Source organism: Mus musculus, chromosome 6, assembly GCF_000001635.26.
Source record: "Mus musculus strain C57BL/6J chromosome 6, GRCm38.p6 C57BL/6J".
Taxonomy (NCBI): domain Eukaryota; kingdom Metazoa; phylum Chordata; class Mammalia; order Rodentia; family Muridae; genus Mus; species Mus musculus.
In genome coordinates this window covers 108,537,721-108,552,797 of record NC_000072.6, presented here as the reverse complement: position 1 = coordinate 108,552,797, position 15,077 = coordinate 108,537,721, and the positions used below count along the sequence as shown (strand labels likewise).

Sequence of the window (15,077 nt, the reverse complement as noted above, 5' to 3'; positions counted from 1 at the left end):
GGAGATGACTACTAAAGTAGGCTAGCCCTGTGCTGAAAGGCAGGCAGCACCTGACTTGGGAAGAGCTAGCTCTGTCTTGCAGAAGTCAGGAGGTGTCTGTTTATGTTGGAGCCAGCACTCAGGAAGTTACTCTCCCTGTTGAAGGCTCCAGGGCTCATCTTTTAAGGCTCATTACTGTTCTTTGGTTTGGTGGACTGAGCATGTAGTCCTTTAAGGAGGACAAAAAAACCAACCCTCCAACCCACCAACCAAAAACCAACCCACCAACAAACCAAACCCACCAACCTACCAAAAACCAACCCACCAAAAACCAACCCACCAACAAATCCCATCCACCAATCCACCAACAAACCAAACCCCCAAACAAAACTTGATCTGCTATGGTGGCAAACATTTAAGCAACTAAAGCCACAAAGGCTTTCTTCTTGCACATGGACACTGCATTGTCATACCTAATGCTTAGCCTGGAAATGCTACTTCCTCATGGGGGATGGTGGAGGGTAATTTTGAAGGTGACCTGGATCTCAACCCTTGAAACAGAGGTGTAGGAAAAGGTGGTGTGTGGAGGAGGCAGTGGAATCAAGGCCCTCTCAGAGGCCCTGAGAGAGTTACCTGCAGATTCTGTTTTAGCTACACTGTACCAGCTTTGGTGTTGACGCCCACATTCCCAAGGTAGGACCTGCAGCGAGTAAGGCGGAGTGACATTCCAGTTTCAATTATTTTCTGCTGAAGCTGGCAAACTGAATGAAGATTTATATCTTTGGTGACAGGATTCAAATGAGACACGACAAACCTGTAAAAGCTGCCACCTAAACATGTCAATGCAGAAGTTTCCAGTGAACCAGCTAGGACGTGGGGAGACACAACGTACACTGCCAGCCATGCCGTGCTGGAGAGCTTGAGAGATCAAAGACGAAGCCCAGGGCAAAGAGCAGGTCCTTGCTGGCCGCACAGTATTATGGGATTGAGTACAGGAGCCATGTTGGTTTTAGACAAAAAGCCACGTGTCTCTCGTAGGCTTACCTTATGGTGGAAAATTTTAAACTGACTGGAAAATTGACTTACGTTACCCAATTTATGTAGTAAAGTGTAAGTTATGAAACTACCCATTGAGATGGAATTTAATCCTGACCCAGTTCTCTGAGCTGGGTGAGAATTAGTCCCATTTACCAAAGCACAGTCAATAGGCGTCAAAAGAGCAGCCGGAGCCAGCCATGCTTCAGGAAGGACCACATTTTCTCTATTTGGATGGAAGAATGAGCCTAGTACAAGACAAACATCATAAATGCTCTGTGATAGGAGCCTGATCACCGGGGAGTGGGACCAACAAATCCAATGATTAGTGATCCTTCCTTTCATGGGGAAAATGCCAAGTTAAAGGTGCCCACACTAAACAGAGCATTCTGGACCGTGTCATGCCAAGTGCCTTTGACATCCTGGTGCCACTCAGTCACTGAGGAGAATTCTGTATGAAGTTCCCTCTGTTATTTGTTTGACTGATTTCTCTTGAGATATAAACAATTGTTTATTTTCTAAAATCAGGTTAGCATTTCCTGATTTAATCTGGCAACCAAATGAGTTTTTAGCTATAGTTTTACTCAGTCCCAATGGGGAGAAAAGTCTAACACTGGAATCGTTCTCAAGCCACAAGGAAATGACAAATGAAAGCCACCAGCCAGTCACTGCATAGGATTCTGCATCGTTTATTAAATATTTTTAGGTATGCATTTACAAACTTGACTTGCTTCGGAACTCTGCATACGGTTCAGTTTTTAAACTTTTGTGCAGAGACGGTCTAGTAAAGCGAGACCCAGGTACAAAACAAGGCGACAGAGAGAAAACACTTCCTGTGATACTTTGCACCCATCCAGAAAAGAAATCATGTGACAAAGAAATAAAACCCAAACGTGGCTCTTTCAGAAGAACGCCATTGTCAGTGTTCAGCTACGTACCCTAGGGGCAGCTATGCATCCTAAGGGGACAGCTCCTACTTTGTCGTATATGAATGTATATATGTATATACGCATAATAACTTCTTACCTACTGCATCATGGTTCAGAGGAAGAAAATCTAGAAACCATCAGCTAACTCATTTGACTATAACGTGACATCAAAATTCACCCGGGAGATGACACTGACTGGTCAGCAATATGCTGTTATTCCAAACGTCATGTAAAAAGTTCCCTTTAAAAAATTAATTCATCAACTCCTTTCAAGCTAAAGTGTGAGCCTCTAACATGGCTCTCTTAAAGAAACACTTTAAATGATTAATTTTGAAGCTTAAAATTATCCTTGAAACTAAAGTTGCTTTTCTCAAAATGAATGCTGTTTGAATGGTTCACAGACCTGGAGTTATCACTAGGATACAGGGGCACTAATGCCATTAGCAACGAGAAACAGCATCACCATAGGATAATTACAAGGTACAAAATTGCCCAGGGGCCAGAAACTCGCTATTAATATAATTTTGGCAGCAGCAGCAGCATTTGATATTTAACCATTTATTACACGAGTATCAACAAATCAGCTTCAAAGATGTGTACTCCCTTAGGACACTCAGGAGTTACAAAGTTATGGTGATTGCATAATTTGTATTGCACAGTTTTATAAAAAACATAAATACTGGCTATTCTAGTTTTAAATACAAAATACATGTCATATACTTTTAAATCTATAATCTGGTTCAAGTGCAAATCAGGTACTTTCTGTAGTCCTTCCAAAAAAGGCATTTTTAATATTTTTGGCAGGAGTGACAAGTCACCATGCCAACAGAGCTAATTACAATACGAAAGTCCAAACCTCTGAGAATAGCAATCATATACATACAATACAAAACTGAGTATTTACAAATGTACTAAGCGCACATGTACCCTTAGTGGGCAAATCAGAACCAATGAGCCGTACCCACCCTGACAGTGATATACAGAGGGCTGAGCAGAGTCCCTCTGCCTCATTTGCCTAGGCCGGCTGCTGTGGGTTGACATTCATGTGAGGAGGATGTCCTAGAAGGCCGATTCTTTGTTTCTGCTTCCTCTGTTCTGTCATCTGGAAAGTTAAAAAGTTTCATCATTACACTCAGACACTTCCTGTGCGTCAGGTCACACACTGAACCATAGGTTTACCTCTGTGGTTATGGGTTATACTGAAACCCACTTTCTACAAATAGTGTACTGTCACACACACACACACATACACACACACACACACACACACCCCTTCCACAAGGGCATCTTCCTCCGCAGATGGGGAATTCTGTGGCCTCATCATGCAGGGTGACATTCAGTTTTAGTATATGTGCTGCCGAAGCGAGCACAGCAGGGTGACATTCACAAGTACTGCTTGCTGCTTGTTTCATAGAGAAACAAAAGACAGGTGAAGCATAGCTTCTAGATCAGTTCCAAACGCCATTTCCAAGTGATGTCAAGACTCATTGGAAAATGGCAGCTCGCTATGATTATGTTATGTTATGTCACATTATCTGCAAAAAGCAGTGTTTTTAGAATCCCTGGGTCTGAGACTTTGTGCCCACACTCTTCAAGGGGTCTTGGGTTTCCTCTGCTCAGTGATTCTGCGAGGTTAGAAAAAAAGTTACCTGCTTCTTCTAGGAAAGATGACAGACAGGTCCTCACCCCTGCAAGGTGCAGGGTAACTAAACGGCTATATAAACAGTGCTCTGGCCACCAGTGCTGTGAACAGGGACTTGATTTTGGGTCACATGAGGTGAGAACATTTCTCAGTGTGGGTTCCCATGAAGAAAGTACACTCTCAGCCCAGAGCAAGAGGTTGGTTTTCTTCTGGCTGCTGGGCTGAGTTCTCACTTTGGGTCTCTAGCTCTCTCCTGGGTATTTTACGACTCAGTTCTCTGCAATAGACTTTTCTCAGCATTCTCAGGACTACTTCTGAACTTGAGGCTCATAAGTTAACTAAGATAAGAGACTATATGAATACATTAGATGAAGTTATGTGCCAATAGCATAAGGTTTAGGGTAGAACAGTAAAAACCTAAAGACTTTAAACTCAGACAGCCATTTAAGTCAATGTAAAATGTTATTTAACTTCTGTCACTTTGTGCATTAGTCCAAGTAATGAATGTAATTTCCGTCTGGAGGGTAGAAAGCTGAGGACCTATCGAAATGAGATGGGACGTATGAAAATGGGAGAGCCCAGAGTCAAAGCCAGGGTGCCTGGGTTTCAGTTCCTGCCTGCACTGATTGCTGGTTCATACCTAGCTCAGTTACTCTGGCTCAGGTTTAAAGTGGTTATATTTTGCTTTCTCAGAGCAGAGCACTTTACTGTTTAAACCAAGAGATACTATTTTTATGCTCAAATGGAAACACTTTCTTTATTATAATTTAGACAAAAAGATGTACAAAGATTGAACACCTCTACTTGGAAGTTTTAAATAAAGGTTTTTGTTAGGAACTGAATGAAGATATTCTAGCCAGCCTTCAAAGTTTACATTCCCAGGTTCATCTGAGGAAGGAGATGTTCACATGGCGCATGGATGCACTCATTGTTACATTAACATGTCAGTTCCATGCTCATCTGAATGGTTGACAGTTCAGATAGGGCAGCTCAGGTAGTTTGGATAGGTTGCTCACATAAACTGCTGTCTAGACAGGCAGTCTTGTGGGGAATCCACTCATATCTTGATAATCTCGAGTATTTAAATGGGTTTAGAAAATCTTGGCATACTCACCCTTTAAGAAAGGGTACTTTCCTAAAACATCCATATGGAACTGCTAAGGCCATGCAGCTCAAAACTGGCCCATACAACTTTCTCAGAAATACTTCAGTAACTGCTGGTACCAGAGAGAATCTTTTTTATACACTGGCCTCTTCTCTGCTCAGTAAGTCCCTCACTCTATCTTTGTCTTAAACTCACAACCTGTAAAGCTTTCTGCTTTTTAACAAGTGAGGACCCAGATGTAGCTCTCTCTTGTGAGACTAGGCCGGGGCCTAGCAAACACAGAAGTGGATGCTCACAGTCAGCTAATGGATGGATCACAGGGCCCCCAATGGAGGAGCTAGAGAAAGTAGCCAAGGAGCTAAAGGGATCTGCAACCCTATAGGTGGAACAACATTATGACGTAACCAGTACCCCGGAGCTCTTGACTCTAGCTGCATATGTATCAAAAGATGGCCTAGTCGGCCATCACTGCAAAGAGAGGGCCATTGGACACGCAAACTTTATATGCCCCAGTACAGGGGAACGCCAGGGCCAAAAAGTGGGAGTGGGTAGGTAGGGGTTTTGGGGGGAGGGTATGGGGGACTTTTGGGATAGCATTGGAAATGTAAATGAGGAAAATACCTAATTAAAAAATAAAAACAAAACAAAACAAAAAAACAAGTGAGTCTTTGGCTTCACTTAGAGCCATCAATGGCTCCCTCCCTCATGGTCCTGGTCTTCTTTTCTACTTGTTTCATTAAAGCCTGTTGGCAAATCATCTTCCCTCTCTCATAAGCCAGTAAGGTCCATAGTGCTATAGGTTAGTGGTGAAGTCTTAATGCCTAGTCATGTCAAGTACCCAATACAGATCTACCTGACTTTGATCGTTTCCATAGACTAGTTCATAAATGCTTCAACACCATAACCACCCAGCACATTAAAATATCGACAAAGAGAATTTGATTTATCAGGTCTGCTGTGGGGGCCTAGGAATATGTATTTCTAGTGAAGTCCTGGGTGTTGAAGATGTTGCTGGCTTGTTTTGGAAGAACTGGGTGTGTACATTTGGAGCATGTTTTCATACATTTCTGTGTTTCCTTTCTCTTCCATGCAGACAGGTCTTGGAGAAGATTCTCTCCGGCTGAGAATACAGTAGCACACTATTTGATTGTGTGATCTGCATTAGCCTTGGCCTCATAGACAGGAGGAAGCCATAACCCTTCCACTGGAAGAATTGGCTATCAGAAACAACTACAAGGGAGTTAAAGAGGGGGAAAAACAAAAACAACAAAAGCCATAAAACAGCTAAGGTCTAAATCTGACTTGAAAGGAACCAAGGTCAGTGGTATTGGACACTTAGCTTAGCTTTCCTACCGTTCCTGCCTGTTCCAGACTTTCCATGATACAGCTTACTGGCTATCTTACTGCAAGGCCTCACTCACTATGTGTTTCCATCACCTTGTCAGGAAATAATCTGTCCTAATTAATGGATATCCAGAGCAAAACTGACCACTGATAAAAGTCCCCATCATATTTACACTTAAGTAACTGAGCCATGTAGAACATCCTCACTGGAGAACACTCAAAGGTTTTAGAACTCAGCTGAAGACAGGCAGCTGAAAAAGTGCTCTGCTATAGCTATACAAACACAGAAACCGCCTTGAACATCTCTGTGCTGCCTTTTGCCTCTTGTCAATATAAATATAGATGTAAATGTAAGTCAGACAGAAGCAAAGTCACAAAGACCTTGCATTAGAACACTAGACCCAGCGTGGGTGATCATGACGTGAGTATAAGTTTGCACAGGGCTGAGGCTCACCCCCCACCCTCTGCAGTCTGGCTCACAACTGACCTTAATAACTCTCCGAAAAGCTGCTGGTTACATATGGACAAACATCCTGGTTACTGAGATGCCAAACAGCCAGCAAAATCTAGTAACCAGAATTCTGTCCTATGGTTCTGTACAGTCAGTCAGATTTAAAAGATGCTTAGAAGTAAAAACAAGATAATAGCCAAAACCAAAAAACCAAAAAACCTGAAACAAGCCCCAAACATAGCATCTGCTAAATATTAAATACTATTGTATATTATATTAGTATTGCTCAGACCCTTACAGGTCCTCCCCCCTCCCCCTATGTGTTAACTACTACCTCACCAACAAACTCTATTTCTCAGACTCTGAACCACACACAAACTACCTTGAGAAGGTCTTGGGGCAATGGCTGCAGTCTCTCCCTTAAGCTCACTGTGAGAAACTCATCACTTCCCTTTGTAAGTCCTGGTGGGGAGACAGCTAGATCTAGAAGGCAGATGCTAGGCCCTCTCTGCCCTTGTGTCCCTGCCATCTAGTGCTGTGCTTGGCAAACACGTGGCTCCCGTGTTGGTGGAAGTGAGGAGTCAGGTTAACCTGGGTATGTAGCCATTCCTTGAGCGTGCCATGCTCGGTCATGCATTTGTTCATGCTGCTTCCTTGCCAGGAAGGCCCCTATTGTAGTTCTCTGTCAGCCCAGAAGCCACCTCCTGGGTGATTCAGAAGCTACACCGTTCTCACTTGAAGCCACTGCTGGGCCAGCCTCCTCTGTGTTTGATGGAGTCCTACTCACTCCTTCTCTATGTTTCTTGCTAAACATGGAGTCCTAGAAGGCAGATGTCTGTCTTGGCTCTCTTTCATGAAAAAAGGCAACATGCTAATATAATTGAGATGTTCAGGCACTTCTTACATTCCTAGCATAACAGGTAAGGGGCACTGTCCTTTAGGAAGCCAGTCACATTTTCAAGAAAATTAACCTTTGCTTAGTGTTTGCTCTTTTGCATTATGAAAGAAACATGCAAAAAAATTTATGAAGTTCTTACATTAGTCTTCCTCCTTGGAATAAAGATGTAAGAGAACCACATTTAGTATTCAGAATCTCTTGGGAGGGGAAACTTGGAGATGAGATGCATCATTTAGTTCTTTGAATAGCAAACGTCTCAGCAGAATGAACACCTGACACCATGAATCACGTTTTCACTAATGTCCTCGCAAGGACACCTCCCCTAGTTGGTAGTTTAGAAAAACAACACCCAGAGACCTCAAATACAGCAAGGAGTGAAACCCAAAGTCATTCATACTTAAATGACTGTCGCTCCATTGCTGCCTTCTGGGTCAGGACATCTACGGGATAGCTAAGGGATGAAGCAATTTTTTTGCGGATTTCCCAGTGAATGACGGTCTTTCATGGCTGTAGTAAAAAAATGTCTGTGACAGAGGTTCTTGTTCTTGAACCATTTGTGGGGCTTTTAGGTTTTAATCCATTTTGATGCCTTTTGTGGGCAGGAATCCTTGCAATGACCAAAACCAGATCTGTAACATGCCACCATGAGTTCTGATCCACAACAGCTTCACAACGTTTAGAATTCTCTTAACACCAAACTTAATAACATTCAAACCTAGTCAAGTTAGTTCGGAGATGTTGCAAAGGTTTGTTAAGGTGACCCATTAAGGAAGCAATTTCTACCTCCTTTTGAATGAAACAACCCTGTCCTGACCCCAAAGCAACTGTGGGTTGTTTTGTTTTGTTGTTTTTTTCTCCCTGTATTTCTTAGCATGCTGAAACTTCAGCAGTTCAATCCTGGTAAAAAAGAGAATTTCAAAACGTGCTATTGCTGTTCCATGCTTCTTCGTAGCCTAGAACACTTTCCAAGAAAGAAAAAAAAAAGTTCATTTTCAGAATCCCTCAGAGGCTTTTCTCTAAAGAGCTTTTCCAACTGCCAAGCTGAAAACGGAAAACGATGTAAGAAGGGCTGGGGACGGAACAGTTGAAACCGCCCAGGATCTAAGGTGATTTCATGACTTTTAGTCTAGGGTTAGGTCGGGAGAAATAGCTCTACCCAGGCCCAAATTTACAAAAGATGTGCACATCTTTTTTGTTTGCATATGACAGTGGAGGCATCCTCTGTCCCATGAAATAGTTAGTTTCTTCTTCTTTTAGGGAAGGAAGGGAGGAAGGAAGGGAGGAAGGAAGGAAGGGAGAGAGAGAGAAAAAGAGAAAGGAAAACAGAAAAGAAAGCAAAAGAAAATTTAAATTTACCACAGAAGGCAAACTGAATACAAAACAGAACACACCTACTAAAGACATCAAAGCAGGCCAGCACTGGGGGATGAGGGCTTTACTCCCTCCTGCTGTGCCGTGCAGTGGGATGCGTTTCCTAGGAGCCTGCTCTGCTCCTTGACATCCTCATCCAGAAAACCAGGGTCCTGGTAGGATGGCCCATGAGTTCCCGAGGCATCTCCCTACTCCTGCCATCCCTGCTGTACCTCCTCAGGCCAACTCACACCCAGGTCAGTGAAGTGGGTCTCCAGGCAGCTTCTGAATCACTGTGTGTGAGCCACTGGGAGACAGACTACTCAGCACATCGTGGGACAGGGATTTTCAACAGAACCTGAAGGGAAGGGCTGCCTTGATTTGACCACCACAGAACACTCAAAAACTTAGTACTTTTGTTTCCGGTGTACTTTAAGAAACTCTCCGGCAAACTGGTGCGCCCCCCCCCCCAATTGTTCATATCAATAGAGCACGTCGCTTCTGAACTTGCAAGGATCACGATAAACAGTCATGAGGAGCTCAGATGAGGGTTGGAGACACCATCCCTAGGAGTTAGGAGGCCTGAGCAGTAGCAGTTCTGATACCCTGGGCAAGAAGTGTAGGTGAACGGTCTGAAAAAAAATGGCACCAAGGTCACGGGTAGCGCCTGTGTTTAAGTGTCTTGGATCAGAGTCCAAGAATTGTTCTCTGTACCTAATTTAAAACATCTAATTGGACTGAGATTCTTGATGCCACAGCTACCTCAGACAGGAGAGAAGAGCTAGCTGGGCTGTGAAGTTCACCAGCCTCTCTTGGGGGCTGGAGGGACAGATGCAGACTCAGTCATTGATGCGTTCCTGAATCAGCTTGGGCCTGTGAAACACCCCTTAAATGTCTCACAGCAGAACGGGCAGTTAATAAGGAAAGCAATCTAGCTAGATCTTCCTCAGTTTTCTCATTTAGGCTATTGCTCATCTCAGGTGGTTGCCAAGCTCTGGGCTGCAGATGGCTCTCATCGGTAAGACCTTTTCTCATTGGTCTTTTCTTATTTGTATCTTAGTGTATTTGAAAGGAAAGAACTTGAGGCCGAATGATATCTTAGGGCACAGATGAGCAAAATTCAGCAGGAAAAGAAATATAATTGAAAGCAGAATTATTAAAAATGCTCTTTCAACTGCCTCTGAGAAGTGTTTATTGCAGGCCAGCTCTTCTCTAGTTGTGAAATGCTTAAAAGTTGTAAGTCACCTGTGGGTACACCTTGCTACTTACCTCCAGGACAGGCTTGTCCAGTGCCTACTGCAGTGTCTATGGTGCCCATTAAAACGCCTTCAGAACCATATGATGCTGAGCTGTACCTGTTAGTATGTGGCTATCTCTGGGGAGCTGCTCCCCATCCCTGGTTCAAGTCCTTGACCCAAAGTGGCCCCTATCACTATACAACTATCTGGTGACTGCTGTGCTCTCAAGGCATCAAAGGTCTGTGGGTGGAGGACAATAAGCTAGGTTTAGTGTGAATCTGCCATCTCTTTTCAACTTCCCTCAAGAGGTAGTAGGGCAGGGGGCTGTGTTTCTGAGAGGACTAGAAAAGCTCCCCCAAACCTGCAGTTTCTCTCAAGTGGTGGAGTTTTAAAATGCGGGTGAACACCTGAGAAGTCACAGGGCTGAGAAGCTAAAGCAGAACTAAGCACACACTCTCCCATCGGTGAGTCAGGTCTCAAAGGGTGCAGCTCTATGCAGCGTAATGGTTTTGTTGCTCAGTGTTTCACTATAGTTTACATATTGAGACCACAGCCTAAGTAGTGCAGAAACAGTGACATATCCATGCCAAGGGTGAGGGCAGCCAAAGCAGTGACTCTGAGGGGGGAGTCTGTCTTCTGACCCCCAGTCCCCTCCATGGAGGTGAGATGCTTCATTACCGCAGCGTGAGTGCTGCCAGAGTTGGGATGGGAGACCGCAGTGAGGATGGGGTGGGGGGTGGGTGAGGGGGTTTGGCCCTTTACCTGGTCCTTTAGTTCTGACAGCTGGCCAGAAAGATTGGTGACCAGCTTCATGGTAGACTCCAGCTTCTCCTGCAGGTTCCTCAGCTCGTTCTGTTCCCCTTCAGAATCGCTGCTGACCAGGGACATGGCTCTCATTCTGGGGAACCAATCAAGGTTTCTTTCCTAGAATTCACAAAGAGAAACAGAGGGAGGCACTTCTGAGGGTGGAAACGGAAAAGAGTTATCTTTTCCCGTCATCCTCCCATGGCTGGCATCAGAGTCTTCCTTGTTAACTCTCCATATGTTGTTTGTTCGTTTATGTTTTGGTTTGGTTTGGAAACAGTACTCATTAGGTACTACTGACTGGCCCAAAAGTGTGTAGATCAGGCTGGCTTTGAACTCACAGAGGTCTCTGTCTGACTCTGACTTACAAACATTGAGATTAAAGGTGTAGATTACTATGCTTGACCCCACTTAATTATTTTGAGAAAAGGACTCTTATTCATGTGAGCTCCCCAACTTGGCTAGACTCCCTGGCCAGCAAACCCCAGAGATCCCCGCTTCTTTGGGAGCACAGGTATACGGACACCTGGTCTGACTTCTTCCGTGGGTTCTGGGGAGCCAAACCCAGGCCCTCGGGCTCTTGTGGCCAGCACTTTACTGACTGAGCCGTCTCCCTAGCCTAGAGAAGCTGCAGTCAACACGGTGGAGCTCTTAATTCCCGGAAGAGGAAACTGCTGTACAATTGAATGTAAGGGGAAAGTAGGCTTCTAGTTTAAGCTCCTAGCTGAGCAGTGGACACTGCCTCTTTAGCTTCTGTCTGTAGTACTACGGCTCTTAGCTTTGCCAAGCTACATGACTGACAAACTTTGTTTCAGAATGGGGCATAAGAACACGCAGAAGAAACAGTAATTTTTAAGTCACAACCCAGGAGCACCGAATACATTCACACTGCTGCATAGCCTACACCAGGCTTCCTACACTCCTTCTTCCTAACTGAAACCCCGCGCCCTTTATGTGCCCCTGATGTTACCATCTTTTCTCTGAGGCTTTGACCACTGTAAGTACCTCACACTGCACTGTATTTAAAAGGAGCTACATGGGGCTGGGGGGAACCTGCATTAAGTTCCTTCCTGTTCTGGCATTTTAAAGGCCATGTGTGAATTTCCTTGGGTAAAGGGATTGTTAATGGACTGAAGACGAGGCAATGGGCTCCTGAATCCATTTCCAGTTTGTGAACTTCTGGAAGGTACCACCACGTTCCTTCCAGCCTTCAGTAGGCGACAGATGCTGCTCACTGTACAAGGCTGGGCAGTTCAGCCACATGCCCCACCCAGCTCCATCCTCTTGGTGTCTCAGCCTGTACGTGTGAACGGTCTTTCTCACCTTTGGTTAGCAGAGTGGGACTTTTCCTTCTCTCACCTCACTTCCTTCTTCCCATGATGCCTCCCTCCTGAACAGCATGCCTCATACTCGGGGCAGGAATGCACAGAGATCCAGGGGAACTGATTCACTCTGGGCCTAGCCGCTGTCTTCTCACCTGGACCACTTTGATCTTATCAATACACACTGCACACTTTTCAGAACACCCCTGTAGGCAGGAACAATGATCTACTATGGGTTCCCAGCATTTCTCTGGGAGCCAGTCTTTTCTGACACAGACTACTTTTGTCTTTATGAACCATATGCCCTCTTCAAGATATCTATGAGCATGATGGAAAAGGAAAGATGCAGCTGTGTGCTTAAAAAAAAAAAAGCCATTATTTACAAGTGCTGGTGGCTCACTGGGTTTGCATTGTGAACTAGTGGTGTCCATATCTTGAGAGACCTAAGTCTAAATATGATATATCAGTTGAGATCAGTTAAGGTGATCTTTCAGGAGAAGCCATTCATAGACCTGGTTCAAAATAAAGAAGGCAACCCATGTTCTTGCACATCTTTGTGTGTGTGTGTGTGTGTGTGTGTGTGTGTGTATGTTGGTGGGGGAAGGGAGTCATGATCTCATGTATCCCAAGCTGGCCTCAAACTCACTGTGTCTAAGTTGACCTTGAACTCTTGATGCTCCAGCCTCTATCTCTTGACAGCTGAATTATAGCTATGTACTGCCATGTCCACTTCGGTGGCTCTGGGCAAGCATTCTACCAATTGAGTTACATCCCCAGCTCAAATCACAATGTAAAACATCAGGGGAGTCCACGAAGGAATTCCTAGGCGCTCACTACTGTTTAAGGTGAGGGGCTGGACCCAGCTCTATGGAGTGACTAGACCAAAGCTGACAGTCAGTGTTTGTGGGAGCATGGAGGGATCCTTCACAGACTCGACTCTACTCACATGAGCTTAAATAGTTAAACATGAGCTGCTTACAATGTTTCTTTTCTGCTGAAAGAAAAACATGGCACTGTCTACCCTGCTATATCCCCTGATAAACATTTATACTACCCCACATTCATTTTAGTAAATTTCTCAACAGAGCGACAGGCAAAAGATCAGCCCATAAAATACTCTGATTCAAAGCTACTAGCTAAAACGCTGAAGTGTTTCTCTGCCTGTAATCTGTTATCTACAGAGCAGCTTCAGTGACCTGCTGCTGCTGAGACTCTACAGGCCTGTGTCAGTCACTCAGACACATAAAACCATCTTAGTTCACGGGATGAAATGCTGAGGGAGAAAAGAATGTTGTATTTCAGAAGACAGAAGCATGTGGCTGCTGGGTAGTGAGCTTTCTCTCATCAGGGTAAACCAGCTTCTGTGAAGGGATCAGATGCTGGGGACTGGCTGACAAAGTCATGTACCCAAATCGATTGAGGGATCTTAGAGGCCAACTTACCCATCAAAAGCCCCAGATATCCAGCCTCACTTTATTAAATTTTGTAGAATGATCCCAGAGAAGGAGAACAAAGATCCCAAATCTTACTGTCATTATCAAGCCCATTTTCAAATAAGATCTTAGGAATTAATTTGTATTTACAAATTCTATATCATTATAGCAGAGTATATGGGTGGACATCTTAAGAGTCATTTGGGCTCGTGTGTGTAAGCAGGAAAGCACTCTAAAAGTATAACAAAATCAACATAAACTGTAGGAAAAATGTGTGGCGCCAAGCATGGTGCAGTGGCCACACAGATAATGTTCATTGCATCTGGGTCCTGGGACCTCTTTAAAAGTAGGTATGTTTGCCTTGGACACCTAATTAGGAAGCGGGTCTTCCATTTCCAGGTGCCTGCCAGGAAATGAGGAAAGTAGGTGTTAGGTAAGAAAGAAGAGGCTGCACTGAGTCACATGAGCAGAAGAGAGGACTATTACAGTCAGACAAGGTAGCTTGGACCGTAGCTGTACAGTGGCCCAAGGAAGCATCGGGAATAAGGAGACAGGAACTAAGTGTGAGTCAGGGAATGAAGGAAAGAAAAAAGAATGATGATGTGAGAGAAGAAAGTCCACCTTACTAGGTGTGGGGCATGCATAGTGAGCAGCCCTAGGCTCATTTGTGATTGTTACTGCTCTGCAAATAGAGGCCCCAAGGCCAAGCTGGTAGTAAACTCCTCTAAGTCAGGCTCTCTAACGCCCTATGTTCTCATCTGCTTAGCAAACGTTTTACAAAAAAGAGAAGACAGATTTCCAAAGAGTCCATGTCAGTGAATCTTTAAAAGACTCCAGAAGATCCATATATGGATGTGCACACAGCTTTGAATTTAGGGAATGGTAACACATGACTGAACAATGACAGATTACAATGAGATTGTGCTATAATAAATTTCTACTTCTTCTGTAGCACGTGTGACATCCACCCGCCCCACACACCCCAACCCCCAGTTCGAGCAGTGACTCCAGGAAGGTCTTTGAACACATGTAAAACACACACACTTCTTCCACACAAGAGTCCTTGACTCAACTTCACTCTTTCTAGTTTTTTCCCCCTGCTCTATACAGGGGTACCTGTGACTCTGGGATATGAAGGCAATGTTCAAGGAGTCCATAAACATCCACAGACACAATGGATCTTTAAACCATAGCAAACTGAAAGAGTGCTGTGGACCAAACTTTCAAACAAGTAGCATCCACAACAATCAAAGGCCATGTGTTCTAACCCTGGGATAATCCTTCATTCTCTATTTCTTCGGAGTTCTTCCATGAAAAGGTAGGAAAGAGGCTTTCTGGGCTATGACCCCTTCACTGCCTCTGTAAGTTCAAAATGTGAAACTGGGATAGGAGGAACCCCATTAAAATCCTAATGCATAGAAGACAAGCTTCCTGGGACAGAATCTAAGCTCTGTGCTGAAATAACAGATCCTTAAATGTGAGAACTTTGGTATCGCCAGTATTTTAATGAATCACCTGCCTGTTAGGTCAAATCTCCAATTACGAAG

The 15,077-nt window shown here is 44.3% G+C and overlaps 1 protein-coding gene across 19 annotated transcripts in view; it reads right to left on the bottom strand.

The window, feature by feature from the left end:
* Window positions 1–1,681: 1,681 nt before the first annotated feature.
* The window catches only part of Itpr1 (inositol 1,4,5-trisphosphate receptor 1), a 338,034-nt gene continuing 324,638 nt past the window's right edge, over window positions 1,682–15,077 (bottom strand). For 17 of the 19 annotated variants that reach the window (XM_006505623.1, XM_017321407.1, XM_006505627.1 and 14 more), the window contains 2 exons: window positions 10,734–10,895; window positions 1,684–3,045 (listed from right to left, as the gene is read on the bottom strand). In XM_006505623.1, the coding sequence (XP_006505686.1) occupies window positions 2,959–3,045; window positions 10,734–10,895 (249 nt within the window). In that variant the 3' untranslated portion in view covers window positions 1,684–2,958. Of the gene's footprint in view, window positions 3,046–7,522; window positions 7,536–10,733; window positions 10,896–15,077 lie in introns of all 19 variants that reach the window. The other 2 variants (XM_006505631.3, NM_010585.5) reach the window with 2 other exon arrangements.